Source organism: Macaca thibetana, chromosome 6 (assembly GCF_024542745.1).
Source record: "Macaca thibetana thibetana isolate TM-01 chromosome 6, ASM2454274v1, whole genome shotgun sequence".
Classification (NCBI taxonomy): domain Eukaryota; kingdom Metazoa; phylum Chordata; class Mammalia; order Primates; family Cercopithecidae; genus Macaca; species Macaca thibetana.
In genome coordinates, this window is record NC_065583.1 from 169,189,765 (window position 1) to 169,213,287 (window position 23,523).

General features: G+C 41.1%; 1 protein-coding gene across 1 annotated transcript in view; it reads right to left on the bottom strand.

The window, feature by feature from the left end:
* Nucleotides 1-23,523, bottom strand: part of ADCY2 (adenylate cyclase 2) — a 429,519-nt gene that overhangs the window by 192,458 nt on the left and 213,538 nt on the right. Inside the window, exon 4 of the mRNA XM_050792931.1 lies at nt 3,936-4,085. Within this exon, the coding sequence (XP_050648888.1) occupies nt 3,936-4,085 (150 nt within the window). The remainder of the gene's footprint in view (nt 1-3,935; nt 4,086-23,523) is intronic.

Here is a 23,523-nt window from a genome sequence, read left to right on the forward strand (position 1 = left end):
CATGACCACCCAAGGATCAATTTCTTGTTCCACTAAATTCTGCAGAGAGGAAGACAATTTTGTATCCAAGGACAGCCAGAAAGACTACTGGTTCACTAACCCCCACAGAGAGTTGCAGAATCCAGGTATAGCATGGGGTCCCTGTGCCTCGCTTGACCAGCATTTTTTACTAAAAGGACTGTTCTGTCATATTTGATCCACAGGATGGTTTAGATTAAGTAAATCACACACACACACACAAATTGTTAAATTACTTTAAAACAAATACAATATATAAATCAAAGAGGGTTTATTCTCCCTCTATGAAATAGCAAACCTGGCTTTTACTCCTACGGAAACAGCATTTATTTCAACTGCCTAGGCAGTTAGCAAACACTGTTTTTGTTTTGCTGTGAATCCAGCTCTCATTAATTCCTGAGAGCCTATTACATACCCCAGAGAACAACACTCACTGAAATATGTTTTCTCAGGTCTGATAAGAGCCATCTGCCACACTACCCGGTGTTCAGGAAACAGCCGCGGATTTTACTGCGGGATATGAAACTTAAGACAAAAGTCAAAACTCGAGACAGGTGAATACCTTCAGTTTCTAAAGGTGGCCTCAATTCCAATGCAATGCGTTCTTTTCCCTACCTTGTAAGAAGTCATGATTTTTATTGTTCATAATGAGAACACTTTTAAGGCAAGAACACAACTCTGAGAAAATCTCTAGCAACATTTTTCATTCCTTCTTCCCTCAAAATCTTATAGTACAAATAGCCACTTTATTCAAGCATGGGCTTTGATCTTTAGAAATTCATCTCACTTGCATCTGAAAAATGTCACAAAATTTGAAGAAAAGAAAGCATGGAGTTTTGCAATTTTGAAAAGATTTCAGAATCATTAGACAGGTCCCAATAGTTTCAATAGCCCCCCGCCCCCCGCACACTCCCATCCTGGGTGAAGAGGGACGGCTTGCTGGGCTCACCCGCCACTGCATCCTCTCCAAGGAGGAAGGACAGCAGAGAGTGGGGCTGTGAAACGAGGCCAAGGAACTCCCAAGGTGGCCGCCTCTCAACCTCTGGGAGCAGCAGCTCTCTCTGACACAGCTGCTAACGTGTACATTAAATTGGATGCTATTTATGTATCTAAACAATGACTGACACTGTTTTCTGGCTGATCAACACATATCCTTCCTGAATGAAGAACTCTGAAGGACATTACTGTTGGCCACAGTGACTGTGGATGAAGCGAAAGGTGGTTTGTGATGCAGGGCGAGCAGGAAGTGACATGTGGAACCCAAACCTGAATTTGATCCGTGGCCCTACTGGGCCTCAGTGTCTCCGGGGCCTCGCCCTTCTATGAAGGTCACACAGGTTGCCACTGGCCAGTTTTTTTGTTTCCTTAAATCTATCAGATTATACCTTACTGATGGCTTTTTTTTTTTTTAAAACCAAGATAATCTCTTCTTCCCATTTAATTACATGCTGGTCTGAGAAAAGTGCAAACACATCTCATCATAGACACATATTCTCGGAAGCCTTAACCAGAAAGGTACTGCATTCTAGGAGTAGACTCTGGAAATGGACTTCCAACGCTTGTGACAAAATGCTCCTGTGAGGTAAAGCTGTATTCTATTAAACATATTTAATATCATTTCTTTTTTCTTTAAAGTGTCCCTTCTCACTTTCTTTATTTTTAAAAGAATCACTGGCTTCTTTTCTGAAACTAGTAGATGCATGTCTTTCTAATGTCTCCCATCATGGTCTAGTTCTTGAGCTCCACAAGGTCAGTGTGGCTCCTCTAACCCTCAGCTCACTGTGGCAAGGGACGCCATGTGCTTTTGGCCGCTCAGGTCTCTTCAGAGAAATATGATGTGCAGGTGAGGTCAGTGACCTGACACTGCTTTTATCAAGGCTGTTCCTAAAAATATTAGGTTATGTAATCCGTCTACTTGGAATTTCTGTTCTCTGTAGCTTTGGTGCTATTTTGAAGGAGATGACAGAGCTGATGAAAAAAAAGTTAGACATGGCTGTCGGGCCCAAATTGCTCCAGTCTGTACTGCTTGAGAAAGGAAACCAACTCTCCCAAAACATTTGAACTGTAGCATGCGCTACAGCAGGACCACCCACAAATGCTCAGTGCTACTTGTCGAAACTGTGGAATTTTCTAGAACCCAGATGTAAAACTTACTGAAAATAGGTATATAAGGATAAACTGGATAATAGTCCCAAGTTAACAACTGTCTATGTCTCTTAATTTTGAATTCAGAATTTGAGACACATCTAGAACAAAGAAACAAACAAAAACATCGGTTCCCGAATACCTTTGCTATATAGGTGGTAAGACAAAATGTATTTTTAAAAAACAAACCATAATATTTGCCAATCACACCAATGCAAAGGCAGCGTTTACAGTTATATCCCAGTGCCTAGAGCCATGCCTGCCACAGCCTTGGTGTTCACTAAATATTTGTTGAATGAATGAACGAATATCCTGGATCTCTGTTTTCAAAAAAGAATGTGATTACCATTCAGCAGTCCACAAACAGACAAAGGACTAGTGCCAACATTTAAAGGATATATTTTTTGCTCCCACCACAATACACTTTGATGAAATTTTATAGGGTGAACTAACTCAGTACAACATAACAAACAATAATTAAGAATCCATGATATGCCAAACACTGCTAAGAGCATAGGTAATATGATGAAGGCCCAAAGGGAGGGGGAGCAGAGGGTTTATAGCCAGCCATGCTAATTATTAGCTTTACAGACTGGGTTCCCAGTGAGAAATACACAAACCCAGGAACACACAGCTGATCCGCCATCACCCGGAGTGAAGCACAGCAAATCCAGGGCCCCTCTATGGCTTCTTCTCCATGCACATCTATTGTGCCTGCTTTCCACCATGCTTGGTGATATCTTTGTCCCTGCACATCTCCTATTGTCTCCATTGCTTGCTTTCTGTAATGCTTCCTTGCAGTCTATGTATTTCCCTGATGTGCATTTGTGTCACCCACAGCAATCAACCTAGGATACCCCTGACAATGACACCTGGCTCCTCCCCAGACTCTTCAATCACCTCCCTGAGGAAGACTCCAACATTTCATCCTACGTGGGCAACAGGTGCTGTAGGAAGTGCTGCGATGATGGCACAGTGCGGTGAGCGGGCGGGGGTGGAGGGGGGGGGCTCGTACTTCTGCTGGTGCAAACGCTTGCCACAAACACTAACCAGAAGTGAGTTTCTTCACGAACTGTTCTTATTTGACTTCCCCAGCCACTTGTTGATGATGGTTGGTGTATCTGGCTGTGGGTGATCCTGGGTCCCTGGGTCTGAAGGCTGCATGGGGAAGATGCCATCTTTGCTCTTTTGATCATAACTTTCTGTTACAGTTTAGATGTTTGTCCCCTCCAAATCTAATGTTGAAATTTGATCCCTAGTGTTGGAGGTGAGGCCTGGTGGGAGGTGTTTGTGTCTTGGGGGTGGATCCCTCATGGACAGATAAATGCCCTCCCTAGGAAGGAAGCTTGAGTGAGTTCTCATTCTATTGTTCCCATGAGAGTTGGTTGTTCAAAAGAGCCTGGCACTGCCCCTCTTTCTCTGCCTCTCTCTTGCTTCCTCTCTCACCAAGTGATCCCTGCACATTACCCATTATCCATGAGTGGAGGCAGTTAAAGGCACTCATCAGAAGTAGATATGGCACAGGCTTCTTGTGCAGCCTGCAGCACAATGAGACAAATAAACCTCTTTTCTTGATAAATTACTCAACCTCAGGTATTCCTTTATAGCAGCACTAAGCAGACTAAGACACTTCCCAGGTGCAGAGCCCAGGGTGTCTTCTCTGGTTTTTCTGAAGCTCATGAATGAATGAACCACATTCAACGTTAATAGTAACAGCATCATTTTGATAATGCCTAAAGTAATGTGGATGTAAGATGAAAAACATGCATTACCTGTTGACGTTTTTCAAATTCCAACTTGATCCGGGACTTGATGCAATTACAGGTGTCCTGATATGTTTGCTGAAGAGCAAGTTCCATGAGGTGCTTATGGTAGGCTCCCGCCAGGTTCCCACAGATGAAAATGATCACATTGGCCAGGATCTAAGGAGACAGAAAGAACTGCTCAATAGGGTGACTATTTCTCACTCGTGAATATAATCAAAACGAAGCACACATTAGCAACTGTCTTCAGAGAGATAACTGCGGGAAGTTAATTTTACTTCTGCTTCCAAAGTAACATTTTTATTTGCTTAACAGAAAACATCAGTCTCCAGAAGAGTTCTACCCTGTTTTTGGATCCATGCCCTTTGGTAGACAACTTTGTAGTCCCTCCCTTGACTTTGGGCTCAGTCACGAGATCTGCTTTGCTTTCGCTAATGCAATGTGGACAGAAATAACCATGAGCCAGATCCAGATCCAGAGTGACTTGTTTTTCAAGTCACTCTCTTGCACCTCATTAGGAAAAGAACATTTCCGGGTAGCCCACCAGTCCCACGATGAGAGACACATAGAGCAGAGCTGTCCTAGTCAACCTGCAGTCTATTATTGTGTACTTCTGAGATTTCATGGTTGTTACGCAGCATTATTGCGATACTAGGTGACTAATACAAACTGCCCTCACACCAAAACTGTACTTGCTGAGCCTGGATAACTGACATTCACCCATTATCTTTTGTTTATGTAGAAATATGGTAGTCTTTCAAAACATAAAACTCATTATTCTTTTGATGATAAAAACAATTCATGTTCATACAATTTGGGAGAAAAACAAAGATATAAAGAAAAACTAAAAATAATCTGTAATTGTCCTGCCCGAGCAGAACACTCTGCTGTCCATATGGCCTTGTCTACCTACTCCGTTTTCCTCCGTGTTCTCAAAATCGGTGGCATACTCTACTTTGTCAAGATCTCTCTCTCGTTCCAAAAAGCTTCAGTTCATTCTGAATGTAGTTTTTGTCCTTTGCTTTAACATTTAATAAGATATTTTTTAGATCATATAAGTTCCATAGAAACAAGATTTTAAATGCTTAGATAATATTCAGTTCTGTGACTGGATTGTCCTTTAGATATGTCCATATTGTTTAATACTTATCAATATTCTGTGCATTTGCATTATGCTATAGTGGTCAACCTCATGTATAAAGCTTTGGCTTCATATTTGATCATTTCCTCAGACATAATTACTGAAAAGCCACAAGTATTTTTAAATTCTTGATACATATTGCAAAATTGCTCTCAGGAAATATTCCATTTACATTCTCATCAACAGTGTATGACAATAGTCTTTTTAGTGTGGCCCACTATTCACATGGAGCAAGCTCTTGTGTATCCAGGGCAAGACCTACAGACCTGTCTGTGAGTGGATAGACATATCTGGTTAAAATCCAACCTACCCTCCATTTCCATATGACTTGTATTATCACCAAGACAGGTCACTAGTGGCTTTAATAACAACTCAGCAGCATCAGTTCCAAATATCCTATGCTCCTCCCTAAGAATCTCCCCATAACACAGACCACTTTATCACATTAATCATCCAACGTGGTGAGCAGGAGTGGCTGGAACCCATCATGGGAAATTTATTCCTAAATCTTCAAGGTTCCCCATGACAGGACTGAACAGAGAATCATAGCTGTCCTCCCTCTCTGTAGGGGGGGTCACTTCTGCCAAGGAGAGCAGGAGGAATCGGTCTAACTGGAGGGCTTGGGAAAAGGATATGAACTCTCTGCATCTTAGCCCATCCTCCCCCATAAGCAGGGTCTTCCTCCCTAAAGTGGGTGATCATCTTCATGTTTTGCATTCTCAGCGAAGCAGTGGACCTAGTGGGCCACTTGCCTCTGTGCTGAGAAAGACCTTGATTTGAGGGCAGATGGCTGTAGGGAAAGATGGGTAAACTCAGGGGATAATCAGCAAGATCATTTATTCCTAACTGCACTCTCCAAATAGGTGTAAGAGTAATAAGCTGACATTTTGTTCTCCATCTACCCAATGCCTTTGTCTATCTCTCAAAGGGTTCTGAACCCAAGAGGAAAACAGTGATATTAATTATTAGCCTCCTCAAGTCCTAGAAAATAAATGTTTGGGATACAGGGGGAAAAAAAGGACAGAGTTAGAATTGGAAGAATGATGTGATGAGGTTCTCTCTGAATAAATGCAGATGCACAATAGAAGTGAGGTCCAGAATCATGCACATTAGAAGGGGCCTTCAATGATGTTTCATGTAACTCACTCATTTCAGAGAGATTTGGGGCCAGGGAGATCCTAAAGCTCACCCATATTCTCACAGCTAACCCCCATAATGTCCAGTTATGCATCTATATTTTATCTCCTCCCCATTAGTATGGATAATTAAAATCTTTACTGGGAATTCCTCTGTGTGTGTGATCTGTGTGTGGTATATGCATGTGGTGTGCATACATGCATGTAACTTGTGTGTAATCTGTGTGTGAAATGCATGCTTGGGTGATGTGTGTGCATGTGATATGCAGGTAACGCACGTGCTCTGTGTGGAAGGCATATGTGCTCACAGTCTGTGTGTAAGCGGGTGCAGCAGCCCAGCGCTTCAGAGCAATGTGGCTGTCTTCAGTGTTACTTCTACACATTTTCTAGCATCACAGGGCTCTCTTCCTTCCCAAGGCCATACTTTGACACATCACCTCTTCTGAGAATGTCCATCCTGGAGCATGTGGAAAGTCCGGATGACCTTCCTGGCTTCCGATTTGAGGGGACCCTCCCCTAGTTGAACAGGAGTTGATTTCAGCACCATGTCCAATGGTGCATTGTCAGTTAAGTCCTGCCACACTCTGCTTCTGCGAAATGACCATCTGCTTTGCTATAAGTTCTTCAGATCTTGTCATTGCTGGATATGCTTTGAAGAACAGCGCACCAAAGAATGCAGGAAATGAGAGAAGCCAACACAAACCATGCTGCTCAGAATTAGAAAATACTAACTCCTTCCTTATTAGGTGTAGCTGAAATAATAATAAAAATGACTCAGTGATTATTCATGAGAGCTTTTTCTCTTCCTCCTCAGAAAATGCTTTCGAAGCAAACCTGTCAACATTTTAGGGAGTAAATTCCTCCACAATAAAAACCAAGTGGAAGCAACAGAACTGAATGAAGCCATCATCTGTCCCTGGGCTTCCTCTGCAGGGCATAGAAATGGGGCACTTTGATACCAACACTGAGGCTCCAATGCGAGTCTCTACCCTCTGGAATGCGAGTACTGTCTTATCCTGTTTTCCTAGAATCCCACTCCCCACTTATTTCCTCTGAATTCTCTTCGCTCGGAGGCCCTTGTTGCAACAGAGCTTGCCACAGGCTTTTCTTCCCCTACATTGAGGCAGCCTGTATAGGGTAGTCCCTCCTCTGCGGCAGTAGACTGAATTTAGGGTGCTCTCCACCGTGCTGCCTGGCCCTGTGCACAGAGCCAGTGTAGCTGACCAGGCAAATGTTTCTTGTCCATTGAGAGGTTTCCAAACATTTGACAACAGAAGCTCATTCCAAGCAAGGGGAGGCCGCCTAGAGAGCAATAAGGTTTTGCACTTCTTGCTGCCTGTCTTCCAGCCAATGCTCTCCGACTGCCACATTCTACTGGCACATTTGCACTGCCACAGCAGGTAAGGAAAAACCTTCTTGGAGTAATTCATTCTAGATGCTGCATTGCTTCCAACAAATGTAATTTGAACCCCTCCTATCTACAGAGAATGGGAAAGAATGCATTTACTGATTTTTAATTTCTATATTCAAAGGAAAACTTTTAAGCAATAAACAACATAGGGCTTTAATGTCAAATAGAATATGATATGTCTTTCCTGATGGAAAACTTATCGAATTATAAGCCTGTTCCTAATACCCGGTTTCATCCCTATATTCTAAGGTTAATTGAATTGACCTTGGCATTTTGATAATGACACACATTTACAAATACAATTGATGTCCTAAATAATTTTTCTTTTAAAATGATGCATGCATGAAATGACTTTATACAAGACCTAGAGCTGCAAGAAAGTGATTAGGTTACAATTTTCTTTTCAAAAATAATATCAAAGTATTTTATTTTCCAGAGGACTATTAAGCAGAACCTCTGACAAACAATCCTATTTCCACAATGTTGAGTTTGTTTTATAACATCATACCATCTTGCTGTCTCCTTTTATCTTCTTGCTTCATTTAGCTACTTTCACATCTGTCAGAAAACAGGAGAGGAACTTGGCCTCCAGAGATCTCTTAGAAGGAAATAAATTATTTAAGGTAATAACAGCAGTCAAGGTTTACCCTGAAGATTAAAACCAGGTCTTAAAATCGAGCATGTGTGGGGTCTGGAATCTGTGTAAGTGGAACCATGCCCACACATCCTCACAGAAGGTTGCTGTCCGCACTGCTCCCCATCTTCTCTTGATGTAAATGTGGGGTGATTTGTCAACACTTCGCATGCTTCTCAGAGGATGCAAATTAATGAATCCTGTACTTCTCGGAAGCATGCTGTCTACTAGCAAATTATTATTATTATTTTGCTGCTTTCATAATGACCACCATAACCCTTCTAAATATACCTTATATCTTTTTACCTTAAGAGTACAGAGAGCAACGCAATCAGGAGAAGGGACTTGTTTTATTATTTCATCTTATAGACTGGGCAACAAAAGGTCTAAAAAATTAAGTGACCTGAGGGCTGCCCCCAGGCCGGGAGAGGCTCTCCAGACTATCCCTGTACATTCTACACAGCCCCAATTCATACGCATACGGCCAGATTTCTCCACCGCACACGCAACCCCCTCCAGGGCATGGGGAAGGCATTTCTGAGGAATTTCTAAAGAGACACATGTATTTTGTAAGAAACTGATTTTTTTCTTTATAAAGCATTTGTATTTATGCTGCAAAGTGCTTTCATCATTTAAAGTTATGTTAAGTTCTTGGAGACCATATGCCCATGGAGCCTTTACTGGTTCAGCTCATGCATCTGTGCCTGTTGAGAAGAGAGTGAAGGGAGGGTCAGGCTGCTCTCACCCAGGTTATGAGGCACAAGTGTGACCCATCTGAGGACTATTTCATCTGGGAAGAAAACATTTAAGGGTATCAGGTCATTGTCTTTAAACATTTGAGAAATTATCACATGAGTTAGGTGACCACTCAGATTCCTCCTTGTGGCTCTGATGTATTATGCATTTTAAAGAGTTTACTATTCTAATTCTTAACCTCATGTTGGGGTGGCAAACTAAAATGGCCCACGCAGATACCAGGCAGCACCCTGCAGGCTGAGGGCAAAGCCAGGCTCCTGGTAATGCGGGAAATGCCATCACTTAATGACAGTTTTTTTTTTTTTTTTTCTATGAACTAACTGCACAATGTCAAAGGAGAAAAGTTATAGCATTTGACACAGGTCATCAGCTTAAAACAAAGCAGATCATAAATATGCAAAAACACCAATTATAAGTCAAAGGAAAATAAAAGGGAAGACAAGAACATGATGAAGAGAGCTGGGAATGAATATTCAGTAAGCTCACCACATATCATAAGCATCCAATTTGGCTTACAGAAAGCAACGCTCTTGCCTGGGGGAGAAAATGATCAGGTACAGTTTTCCTTAACTGATCTCTCAGACATGGCTGCAGAGAATCCCAATCCCATCTCCTTAGCATTTCTCACAGCCCTCTAAGAATTAAATTTGCTATGTGCAGTGGCCTCAGGGTTTCTGCTCTTTATGAGTCATTTAGTGACAATCAGGAACACTGTGCTTTGGTTAATGACATCCAATGATCCTTAGGTCATGTGCTAGGATCTTCTAATTTGAAGTCCCTCCAAATGAGGAGGAGTGGAGTTAGAGAGAAAGGTATAAAGAAAATTGAAACACCAACAGTCTTAACAGTGGATGTTATTAGGGCTTTGGGCTAAAAGAGTAGAACCAAAAATGGGGAGTCCATTGCAATTTGATTTCCTATGGAAGTTTCCATTACAAAATAGATAGTACTGTTGGTCATGATTATTATTTTCTTTATTCTTTTTATACCACATCTGTTGCTATTAAGTCTTTTGGAATAGCAGACATCATGTTATTTTTCCAGATATATTTGGAATGAAGGGCTAAATCTTATAAGTTGATAGGGCTCATGTCTGGCCAATAACTAGACAAAAATAGAGTATGGCAGCTTGGAGGGCCCTTTGCTCTTCTCAGAACTGCTCCAGCAACTCATTAAAAGTCAACTGGAAGACATGAGCCTAGAAGATCCTCAGATCGTGATAGAAAGTTCCTCCCACAAATTAATTCATTGAGAACACAGTTTCCCTCCAAGAAGAGAAAGCCGAATTAACCATGCAGAAATCCAGACCTGTACTTCTCAGTTCAGTGACTGCAAACTTGAAAATGATGGGGAGAAGTTTCACTTGATTATAGTTTAGAACCAGAGAAAAGGGAATAACATGGAGTTTCCAATACTCAGGACTCCATAGAAGAAAACACCACAAGCTATGAAGATTTATGGCTTCCCTATTTTCTGCAGAGGAGGGTACTGTCACTCTGTTTACTCTTCTGTCCATTCTCTCTTTGACTTCAAGCACACAGAACAATCTTAGCTTCAGGGTTTAGCTCCTCTCCACTATGGGAAAAGAGATGATGAAACAAATGAGCTGTATGAGGAAGTTACAAAGATAAAAATGGAAAAGGAAAAAGCAACACCGTCATCAATTTCTATGATGGAATATCTTTGAAGAGTTACATGGAGCTTTACATTTCTCCAAAGGAGATTTCTTAGTCCTTTATGATAAGTTAAAGCAGAGGGAATCATGGGAATCACTATCACTGAAACTCCTATTCCACTTCGCTCGCATCCAAAATAGAGCAGATGTTTCCTTTTCATTCTTGACCTATTCTGCACATCGTTTCTGCAAAGCAACACTACCAGATCTTCTCCCTACTACCTTCTGTCTCAACACAGCTTCAAGCCCAATTCCGAGAGCATCTATACACTACAAAGCATGTTTGTGAGCATTATTAGTCTCCGTCCGGACAGCCGAAACACTGTCTCCTGACCCAGTCTGATGTTTGGATAATTGCATCTTACATTGGTCAGGCAACAAATCAATGATTACCTAAACTTTACATCGCCAATGAGACCTATAGAAATCATGATCTCTTTGGTCTTTTTGAGTTCAGATAGTTGAATGAATGTTACTTATTCCAAAGACGTTTGACCTGCTTATTTCAGAAACTCAAATTCCTGAATGGTCCTGGATCTTCCAAGAGGCTTATTAAAAATGCCAGTCTCTGTGTCTTCCCAAACCCTGTCTCCCAAAGTAATGACACAACAGGAGGACACATTTTTAAGTGCTGCATCTCAATGCCTTTCAAAAACTTAGAAACATGAAATTATACACCAATTAAAACAACAATTTTACTAGTCTTAAATCAGCTCTCCTAAGGATCCGCACCAAACAATATACACTTTGCCTGGTTCTGGTGATTTCAGTGGACTTAAATGCTTAAAAAAGAAACTTTAACACACTCTAATTCAGACTTTTCATTAATTTAGACAGATCATCTCTCTAATTAATCTGAATCAATGAAGTTTTGCTTCATTTAAACACCATTTCTAATTCTCTTCATTCACCACCACTTAATAGGTGACACATGTGGTCCACACCCACTCATTTAAAAATTTGAAAGCTGACAGGTATTTAGGTTTATTTAAAAGCATGACCAAGGCTATTAGAGACTCTGATTTATGCAGCTTAGTTTAGGAGAAAATAATACTCCATTTTAGGGTGAACATGTGGCGTATTCCCCTTCTATTAACATAGCACACAGAAGGCATAAAATGCCTTTTGTGGGTACCAGGGGGAGGTTGCATTGCTATCGCATTTGCAACTGGCATTGTGACCTACCTATAGTCGCATTCGTAATCTACACAATAGAAGGTCAATTTGGAATTACACAAAAAAAGTGCAGACTGCCCCGCTGATTATGACTGAATCAGAAAACACCTGATGAAAGGATGTGGACCTAAACGTTGACATCAAATGTAATAGGACAATGCAGAGACGAGATTGCACAGAGGTATAGGAATAACAACACAGGATGCCACGGCCAATCTCACCTGGAGATTTAAATATGATATTAGTAAGCACATCCGTAAGGAAATGACAGGCTGCAAAACGCTGCGAAACAGTCATGGACTCCAAATAAAGGAGAAAAATAGTGAGTGCTGTGATTCACAAGGCCTACTTTGAATTGGAATGTCCTTTTTGGTCTGACCAAAATATGCTGCATAAAGTCATAGTGTAATTATAAAAGGATGCATCACTGAAACCATTTGGGAAGAGGAGAACAAAAACTTTTCTATTACAAATGAAACTTTGGTTGTTTCATTAATCACACTCATCAGGAAAGGGCATGCCTGGCAACTGCTTCCCTTGATAGAATCAAAGACTGAAAGGTACTCAAAAGCACTCTCCCCAGAGTGTACTCTTGGGGTTACCCCAACCACCTTCCTTCCTCTCCTGGTGTATGTTTTTATGTAAACCATGTCCTGTAAGAATGAAAAGACAAATTTTTAAACCCATTGGCACCATACTCTGATTTTTTGTAAATTTCGGTCAGAGAACATGTATTATTTTTGCCCCAAACACCAAGTGACATCTCATGTTTTCCCAAATGGACAAGACTGCAGCTGTTTTTCCCAGACAATAGCATTCAAAGACCACAATCAAAAGGAGTGGGCTTTGCTAAATATGTGCAATAGTATACTACGACTACAACTACTACTACTACTACTAATAATAAAATACCATAGACTGGGTGGCTTAAACAGCAGGCACTTATTTCCTCACAGTTCTGAAGGCTACAGCCCAAGACCAATGTGTAGTTAGGTTTGATCGAGGCCTCTCTCCTTGGCTTGCAGACAGTTGCCTTCTTGCTGTGACTTGGCCTATTTTATGCTGCTATAACAGTAGACCACAGACTGGGTAACTTATACAAAACAGAAATTTATCAGCTCACAGTTCTGGAAGCTGTAAAGTCCAATATCAAGGTGATGGCAGGGTTGGCAGTTCTAATTCCAGGAAGGAGCCTTGAGCACAGCAGCTTCTGTAGGGGAGGAATGCTTGGTCTCCCATGGCAGAACACAAAAGATCAAGTGGAAAAAACGGGATTAACTCCCTTTTATAACGGTGTTAATCCCACCCATGAGGTCAGAGCCCTCGTGACCTAATCACTTCGTAAAAGTTCTACTTCCTAATAGTGTTACAATGGCAATTAAACTTCAACATGAGTTTCAGAGAGGACAAAAATTCAGTGACCTCACAGGGTCTCTTCTCTGTGAGCACACCACCCTGGTGTGTCTGTGTGTCCCCGTCTCCTCTTCTAATAGAGACACCAGTCAGATTGCATTAGGGCCCACCCTAAAGATCTCATTTTACCTTAACCACCTCTTCAAAGGCCCTATGTTTACATACAGTCACATTCGGAGGTGGTTAGCCTTCAGCATATGAATTTTGAGGGAACACAATTCAGTCCATCACAATATGACACTAAGTTTTAAAGACATTTTTACATATACATCACCAGAGAATCCACTTGAATATCAAAATGGGCAAGCCTTACACATTTGGGGCTGGCAGCTCTTTTGTGGAAATTCCATGTACTACTCATGATGGTTCAATGTGCACCAAGATGGGATATTCATTAAATACCCTTTAGTCGTTCCGCAAAACATTTGCTGGCATTTATTTTTAATCAATTAAATTTTGTACTCTCCCCCTAAAGAAATCAAGGTCATTAGAATAAATGCAATAAAACAAGCCAACAATAGAACTCAACAAAGCAAACAAACAATTTAGATGATGCAAGGCAGGCTTCTCATGAGCTGGAAAAGTGAGATTTTAATTGCAGCCACTAGGTTCTCAGGGTGATGGCTATGAAGTTTCTGCCATTGGGATCATCCTTAGTTAGTTTTCTATATGAGAACACACAAATACTTGTGATTGAAGGAAGACTGGTGATAAACTTCTTCTGACATTATTATACTTCTTCTGACATTATTATAAAGCTAACTGCAAAAATAAAACCACTAATGCAGAGGTTCCTGAGTTTTCCTGGTTCATAATACTCATTAATTCTTTTTGTCATGTTACTAGACTAAAGGAAATTCTTAGGAGTTTTGTTTATTACTTAGTGAGGCCAAAGCAACTTAAGTATTATGCCCAAACAACTTAGCAGTTGATGCGAAAAACCACTAGCACCACCATATATGAAAATAAAATATAATATTTTTATTTCATTCTTAGATAATCATGGTGAAATACTAATGATGTATCAGTGGCCAATGTGCCTGTTGAGTGTTGCATAACTTTACAGAACACGGATTCTGATTCAAGACTGCCACCTACATCTCCCATTGCATCTTAATATCTGCATCATACTGGTTTTTGCTCACAGCAACAACAGAAACCCAGCTTTGCAAAGACATGATGTGAACAAAGGAATGCTGCATGATCTAATGTTGAAACTATGAACTATCTCAAGAGTAGTTTGCTGAGCATCTTTGTATTTCCCTTGAAATTTTAAAATATCCTGGAGTGTCCCTGGGTGCCTTGGAACAGTCTGAAAACCACATCACCAAAGAACTAAGGTTTTGATGAAGTAAATAAATATACAAATTAATTAAATAAAACAGTTATGAAAACTATGATGAACTTGCTATCTATATTCTCTTCCAAAAATTTTGAGACAGTAGCAGATACTTCCTTTCTGTGCTCATTTTTCTTCTTCTGAGACAAGAAGCAGTCATCTAACATACCCCATAAGTCCAGATTTGGTCAAGTTCTCACTTGAAAAAGATGGCTTGCAAGAAAGAGCTATAAGTCACATGAAGTGACAGTTAAAAAGGTATTGGCAGGAAAACCAACAAGGAATTCAGAAGTACCCCAGGGATAGTAACAGAAGTTTCGTTACCACGTATAGATCTGAGGAGGCAAAGGGAGTGATATGGTCTCGATTTGTGTCCCCACCCAAATCTCATGTTGAATTGTAATCCCCAGTGTTGAAGGAGGGGGCTGGTGGGAAGTGACTGGACCATGGGGGCAGATATCCCCCTTGCTGTTCTTGTGATAGTGAGTTCTCATGAGATCTGGTTGTTTACAAGTGTGTAGCACCTCCCTGCTCTCTCTCTCTCTCTCCTGCTCCACTGTGTGAAGATGTGCCTGCTCCCCGTTCGCCTTCCGCCACAATTGCAAGTTTCCTGAGGCCTCCTCAGTCATGCTTCCTGTATAGCCTGCAGAATGGTGAGTCAATTAAACCTGTTTTCTTCATAAGTTACCCAGTCTCCAGTAATAAGGTAATGTTATGACCTTATAGCAGGTAGTTCCTTATAGGAATGCAAGAGAACAGACTAATACAGGGAGGGAGATGTTGCTAGAATCTGGAGAAAGGTGTTACTGCTGGGGAGTCAGCTACCCAACAGGAACTGGTGGAAGCTAAGTCACTGCAAACCTGTGTCCTGGCACAGGGGCTGTTACAGCCTCAATCCCCGACCTCATTCTCCTCTTGCCCTGCAGTTCCTTGGCCATGCCTCCCACTTGCCTGACCCAACCTGAAGCCAGAGGACAAAGGAGCTGGTGACACAGTGCTTCACATTCACTTCCATGGGACAGTAGGGTGAGAACAGTGACTATGGGTCTGGAGCAGCAAACAGGGACCACCCACCCCACGTTCAATACTTCAACCTTGTGCAAAATCACAGCTAACAAAACCAAAGGTGGACTTTTGGGTTGATCAGATTCTGTCTCCAGGAAATTAGGTTTGAGTATTAGAGATTGAGGGCACCAAGATGAAGACCATGTAACCTGGCAGTTGAAGCTACCATTTTGGGAATTCTGTGATGAAATTTTGTACAGACAGAAAGATGAATCAAGAAGCTGGCTTTTGGGAAAAGAAGGACAGGGCAGATGTACACAGAGGCAGACATGGGCCACTCAGAGAGGATAGAGAGATGGAGGTTCTTAGTCCTAGGAGGCCTGACCAAACTTTAAAAAAATGGGATGTGAAATATTTCAACATAACCCCCTTTCACAAATTTACTTAAACAATTTGGCTTTCTGTTCATTGTGATCTGGGGTCTCTGTTGACACTCATGAGATGTGTGAGGCTCATATTATGTCAGCTTAGAATTAGTTTTGATGATTATGGGTAATATTAAGTAAATTAAAGATACCTTATTGACTGCTCAAACTGGTCAAATTTAGAGTTATGTTAATTCTTCAAAGCCTGTCCTCCCAGTGCTCTCTGGGTTACTCCTTGAGTTCTCTTCTGTCTACAGGTAACTTCAATGTAAAACCTACTCTTCAAAAAGGCTACTCTTCTTTTGTGTAGTAAATAATATGGTTGGTCTTTGTCTTTTATTTCTTGGAAGAAGATTACATCCTGGGACTATCCTGAGTAATAGGAATGTTTTTGTTATTGGTGAGCCTCTTGGATTATACCTGAGTTTATCCTACAAGAAAGATGAGGCTCAGGATGGCTGGCCATCTGCATGAACAATCATGTGATTAGAGGAGTGAGGCTTTGAGCCACATAACATAAACCTAACCTCTGGGGAAGGGAGCTGGAAAGTGAGTTCAATCACATGGATGATGATTCAGTCAGTCACGCCCATGAGATGAAACCCCAAGAAAAACTTTGGACACCAAAGTTCAGTGGTTGATGAACACACTGATGTGCAGGGGAGGTCATGGAAATTGGAATTTGTAGTCAGTTGCTTAGAAATGCAGGTGACCTGGGGTCCACCCTCCCCCACAAGTATGGCTGGCATCTGAAGGACAGCCTGGTGGAATTCTGAGCCCTTAACTTGTGGGGTCTCCCCTAATTCTGGATGGTTAGTGCCTGCATGATTTTGCAGCAACCAGCTGGTGTCAGAAAATCTTCCTTTCATGAGGTGTCATTCATTAGGTGATAACTGCCCCTATACTAGAGACTCTGGTGATAGGACACACCACATCAGCCTTCATTTCTGTAGTTGAGCTATTTGTGCCTTCTCCATCTCTGGTTTCCTGGGATTCCTAGGGCTTCTCCAGTGTGCCTGTCTCAGAGCTCAGCTTATGAGTTAATAGCTCTTGTGTGCAATCTTTTTTTTTTTTTTTTTTTTTTTTTTTTTGAGATGGAATCTTGCTCTGTCGCCCAGGCTGGAGTACAGTGGCGTGATCTCAGCTCACTGCATGCTCTACCTCCCAGGTTCACACCATTCTCCTGCCTCAGCCTCCCAAGTAACTGGGACTACAGGCGCCTGCCACCACACCCGGTTAATTTTTTGTATTTTTAGTAGAGATGGGGTTTCACCGTGTTAACCAGGATGGTCTCGATCTCCTGACCTAGTGATTTGCCCACCTAGGCCTCCCAAAGTGCTGGAATTACAGGCATGAGCCACCATGCCCGGCCTCATGTGCCATCTTATCCAGCAGTTGCCCTTGGGTGACTGGAGCTATCTCTTAGTTTAAACCACTCTCTTTCTCACCCTTCACTCCCATTTTCCCTGCTCCCTCCCATCATCAGCCAATCCCTCATTTAGTCAATGACTGACAAACACAGGTGTACAAAAGCCCAACGTTCCTGCTTCAGGGTAGAATAAACTCCAGTGCTCCCCATGAGATCAGACTGTGGCAAGGCCTCACCCCAAACCATCACTCTGGTTTGCTCAGCTTCCTCCTTCCCTGTCCTGTCCTCCTCACTATGGTTCAGGGCTTGTACTAGGCCACCCCCCAATTTATCCCTATCTTAAGACCTGCTTCTGGGAAGCCCAAACAAAGATACCCTGTATCTGCATTTCATAAAAACCAAAAAGCCACATATTTGACTATTTTGTCATTTCAGTGAAGTACATAAAGACCTGTCTTTCTTGAGGCAATAACATGAGGTTTCCTATTTATAGTGCATGATGTTCTAAATACCTAATTAGGTGACTTCTAAATGGGAAATGATTCCTTTTTATAGGATCTAGGTCCTTTTTTTTTCTTGCTGGTATCCAACTGTGAGAAATTCAGAATCACTTCTAAGAATAAAAAAAATGGAAACTATTATGTTTTAGGGAAAAAGAAAATGTTTGATTAAGAGCTCTGTGTATTGCTAACAACTCTCTTCAGTTGAATTTGCTTTTCTAGAATAAGACGTCTCATGCGCCCTTTATTACTCTGAGACTTCTCCCATGTCATCAGGCATTGAATAGTACAAGAAAAAATTTCTGCCACATTCAGTCTAGGTCCAACTTCTAGAATCATCTCATTGTTGTGCCTAGATGAGTTTTGGATAACTTGCCTGACAAAACCATTGTGCTTTATAAAAAATTACATACTTAAGCTTACTGGGTACACTTCTCTTAGGAAGCATAACAGTGTTTTCCATATGGTGGGCTTCACACACACTTTTTCAGCTTATAAAGAAAGTAAGAGATAAACCCCCAACCCTCATTTGGAACTGTCATGGTCAAAATAAACTCTCCACTGTTCCCAAGTCTAAATGCATTTCTGGGATGAATTAACATGCTTCCTGATGGTGTGAAGAGGTATTACAAGCCAGAAATAAAACAGAAATCCATCCAAGCCTACTCGAATTTTGAAGAATGAGTATAAAATGTTAAAAATATTCATTTCCATTTTTTCCAGTGGATATATTACATAATAAACCTGCCACTAAAAAATCAAGCATAAAACAATTAGATGCTTAACAATCCAGACTAAAACTGTTAGTCCAGAGGTACCAATTTTTTAAGGACCTTAATAAAGAGTGGGCACACTAGGTAACAACTAATGAAGTAATGAAGTTTTTTTTTTTTTTGTATCATATATAAAATGAACTTTAACAGATCAGAATATTTATTTTCTCATTATTTACTTGGGAAACATTTAATATCTTTCCCATGATTTCATAAGGCTATGTCACATATAAAATTAAATAAAAGCAGCCAAAGAGTTTACTGATAGTTGAAAGGAGAGTGTCCTCAAAACTCATCTTTACACTGGAAAGAGAAGAGATACAGAGTGCAGAGCTTCCCATGGTCAGGTGGCCCTAAGAGTTGTTTTCCTAACAGAAACATTTAAATTCTGTGCTTGCTACAGGGAATAGTTTTCACACCTCAAGGATTTCTATAGCAATCACTGCAGTGAAAGATGCTGATGAGAAAAAAACCGTGCCTGGCATCAGAATCACTTGGGAGTAGAACAGCAATGAAGAAAACCAGTTTGATTTTAGATTATGCGTTTAAAAATTCCTTTATTTAGATCAAATTTGACAAGCAAATTCCATAATTTGCAAGAAAAGCACTTTTTAACTCCTTCTCAATGCGTAAGAAAACCACATAGGCCTGGACCATCACTCCATCAATTGTCTCCAGGCAACAGCGAGTCTAAGCCACTGTGCTAACTCACTCCTCACTGCTTAATGCTACGGCATCCATCTCTCCCTCTTTGAATCATTCCCAAGAGCCAGTGAGCCTACTCCTTAGCTAACAACACCCTTCCTTAACACACACATCCTTCCGTCTTCTCCATTTCTCATTTCCCTTTAGAGCTGAGCCTCTAAGACTTGTCTGCTTAAGCTCTTTCTAGTTCTTGATCCCTGTCTCTCCTGAACCCATTTCATGTGGCAACCCAAGGCACCACCGAAACCACTCTAGGCAAGAATATCAGTTACCTTCAAGTTTGCCAAACCCAGTGCCTCCTTCCTACTCTCTCCTGACCTCACACCTGAGTGGCTCTCTCAGCAGCAGCTGGGCCCTTTCTCCTACGGAGAATCCCAGCCTGCCTCAGCTGTCCTGGCATCAGACACCCTGGGGTGAGCCCATCTCACTGACTCCACTGCCTTAATTCGAATGTTGGCAATCTCCAGAGCACTACCCAGGTCTACTTCTCTTTAAATTCCCCCAAGTCCTCCCTTGCAGCATCATCCACATACCTAACTTCTTCAACACCATCCAAATAACACCAATGCCCAAAGGTATATCTCTAGCCTGCATCTTTCTTCTGAGGGCTAGACACAGAAAAGTAGGCCTCTCCAATTTAATATGTTTCTTATGAAAGCATTCTACCCTAAACTCTTTATATAACCCACCCTTGTCTGCATCTCCAAATTCTATCCATGCCCTGTCTCAGCTCTACTCTAGGCACCAAGCCCTCCTCTGGTGTGCTCCAACTTGGCCAGGCTCGACGCCTTGCACACGCACTTTTCTCTGCCTGGCAATCTCGTGCCTGGCTCTCTCCCTGTGTGGAACTCCTTCTGCTCATTCCTGGCTTGTATGTCAGGGGCTGCCTGGGCACACTATCTGAATGCCTTCCTGCTGTTTTCCAGGATGGCTTCCTGATATTTCTCCAGTATCACTGGAGTAAAACTCCCTGATACTTCTCCAATATCAGTGGAGTAATACTCCCTGATACTTCCCCAACATCATTTGCCAAAAGTAAATGTTTCGCATTTCTCCATCTGCTTATTGTCTGCCTTTCATGTTCTGCTCTATGTTCCTTCAGGGTCAAGATCCCATCTGTTTTATATTCCCCTATATATAGATTGGGTAATCCATACAGAACTTATTGGGTTATCCATACAGAGCTTATGTACTGGTAAGTATTTATTAAATGAATAAATATAATCCTACATATACCTATGATTCAGCACATAAGAATTGGAAATATCCTAATTCATGTATTGAATGAAAATATATTCTTTCATTCAACAAATATAATTGACAGCCTCTTATGTGCCCCAAACTGCTCAAAGTATAGAAACTATAATTTTAAGAAAACTTTTTAAAAAGGCCAAAGCTCTGCCCTCATGGGCTTATATTAAAATGTGAGGTTTTGCCCTGAATCAATTCAATCTACTTTTCTGCCTCTCCTATTTAGTGAGAAAGCTTTGTAGCTGCTTCAAAAGATATCATCTCTGAATTTGAGGGTTATGCCTTGATATATACCTGCCGTCCCTTCAGTAAATCCATGCAAATGATACTCAGAAGAGACATGAAGAATTTGGACCTGAACTTATCCTATCAGAGTTAAACTGGAACCATGAAGCTATGTTTTGTCACCTGAAAGGGAATGAAACCTTCCCAGACGGGCCAGATTTGAGTCTGATCTGTTGGGTAAACTAAAACATCTAAAGAAAGAATATGTGCATAAAAAAGGGGAAGTGGAAGTGGGTGGTGAATATTTCAATTATGGAAACATGGAGAAAGGCCTGTCTCTTTGGGGGCGGGGAAAATGGCACTGTCTAGAAGAGAAGGTATCCTGTTAGCTGACTTCAGTACCTGGCCCATATGGCTGGCTCATCCCTCTAGCAGAGATGCATATTTTACGCTTTCAGAGTTTGATGTCTTAAACTATGCATTCTCAACAGAGGTCATAGCACCCCAAGGGGGAAACAATGGTTCTTGGGGACGGAAACAATGCACAGGTAGATTGCATAAGGTACACATCACATAAACAGATATGCAATCTACCTGTGGCACTAAATTTCCATGAGTGGTCAGGTAGGAATAAAAATATCTAAAGAGGTTATCCACCATGATCAAGTGGGCTTCATCCCTGGGATGCAAGGCTGGTTCAACATGTGCAAATCAATAAATGTAATCCAGCAGAGAAACAAAACCAAAGACAAAAACCACATGATTATCTCAATAGATGCAGAAAAGGCCTTTGACAAAATTCAACAGCCCTTCATGCTAAAAACTCTCAATAAATTTGGTATTCATGGAACGTATCTCAAAATAATAAGAGCGATTTATGACAAACCCACAGCCAATATCATACTGAATGGGCAAAACCTGGAAGCATTCCCTTGAAAACTGGCACAAGACAGGGATGCCCTCTCTCACCACTCCTATTCAACATAGTATTGGAAGTTCTGGCTAGGGCAATCAGGCAAGAGAAAGAAATAAAGTGTATTCAGTTAGCAAAAGAAGAAGTCAAATTGTCCCTGTTTGCAGATGACATGATTGTATATTTAGAAAACCCCATTGTCTCAGCCCAAAATCTCCTTAAGCTGATAAGCAACTTCAGCAAAGTCTCAGGATACAAAATCAATGTGCAAAAATCACAACCATTCTTGCAAACCAGTAACAGACAAATAGAGAGCCAAATCATGAATGAACTCCCATTCACAATTGCTTCAATGAGAATAAAATATCTAGGAATCCAACTTACAAGGGATGTAAAGGACCTCTTCCAGGAGAACTACAAACCACTGCTCAGTGAAATAAAAGAGGACACAAACAAATGGAAGAACATACCATGCTCATGGACAGGAAGAATCAATATTGTGAAAATGGTCATACTGCCCAAGGTAATTTACAGATTCAATGCCATCCCCAGCAAGCTATCAATGACTTTCTTCACAGAATTGGAAAAAACTGCTTTAAAGTTCATATGGAACCAAAAAAGAGCCCGCATCTCCAAGACAATCCTAAGTCAAAAGAACAAAGCTGGAGGCATCACGCTACCTGACTTCAAACTATACTACAAGGCTACAGTAACCAAAACAGCATGGTATTGGTACCAAAACAGATATAGACCAATGGAACAGAACAGAGCCCTCAGAAATAATACCACACATCTACAGCCATCTGATCTTTGACAAACCTGAGAGAAACAAGAAATGGGGAAAGGATTCCTATTTAATAAATGGTGCTGGGAAAATTGGCTAGCCATAAGTAGAAAGTTGAAACTGGATCCTTTCCTTACTCCTTATACGAAAATTAATTCAAGATGGATTAGAGACTTAAATGTTAGACCTAAAACCATAAAAACCCTAGAAGAAAATCTAAGTAATACCATTCAGGACATAGGCATGGGCAATGACTTCATGTCTAAAACACCAAAAGCAATGGCAACAAAAGCCAAAATTGACAAATGGGATCTAATTAAACTAAAGAGCTTCTGCACAGCAAAAGAAACTACCATCAGAGTGAACAGGCAACCTACAGAATGGGAGAAAATTTTTGCAATCTACTCATCTGACAAAGGGCTAATATCCAGAACCTATAAAGAACTCAATCAAATTTACAAGAAAAAAAACAAACAACCCCATCAAAAAGTGGGCAAAGGATATGAACAGACACTTCTCAAAAGAAGACATTCATACAGCCAACAGACACACGAAAAAATGCTCATCATCAATTGCCATCAGAGAAATGCAAATCAAAACCACAATGAGATACCATCTCACATCAGTTAGAATGGCAATCATTAAAAAATCAGGAAACAACAGGTGCTGGAGAGGATGTGGAGAAATAGGAATACTTTTACACTGTTGGTGGGATTGTAAACTAGTTCAACCATTGTGGAAAACAGAGTGGCGAATCCTCAAGGACCTAGAACTAGAAATACCATTTGACCCAGCCATCCAATTACTGGGGATATACCCAAAGGATTATAAGTCATGCTGCTATAAAGACACATGCACACATATGTTTACTGTGGCACTATTCACAATAGCAAAGACTTGGAATCAACCCAAATGTCCATCAGTGACAGACTGGATTAAGAAAATGTGACACATATACACCATGGA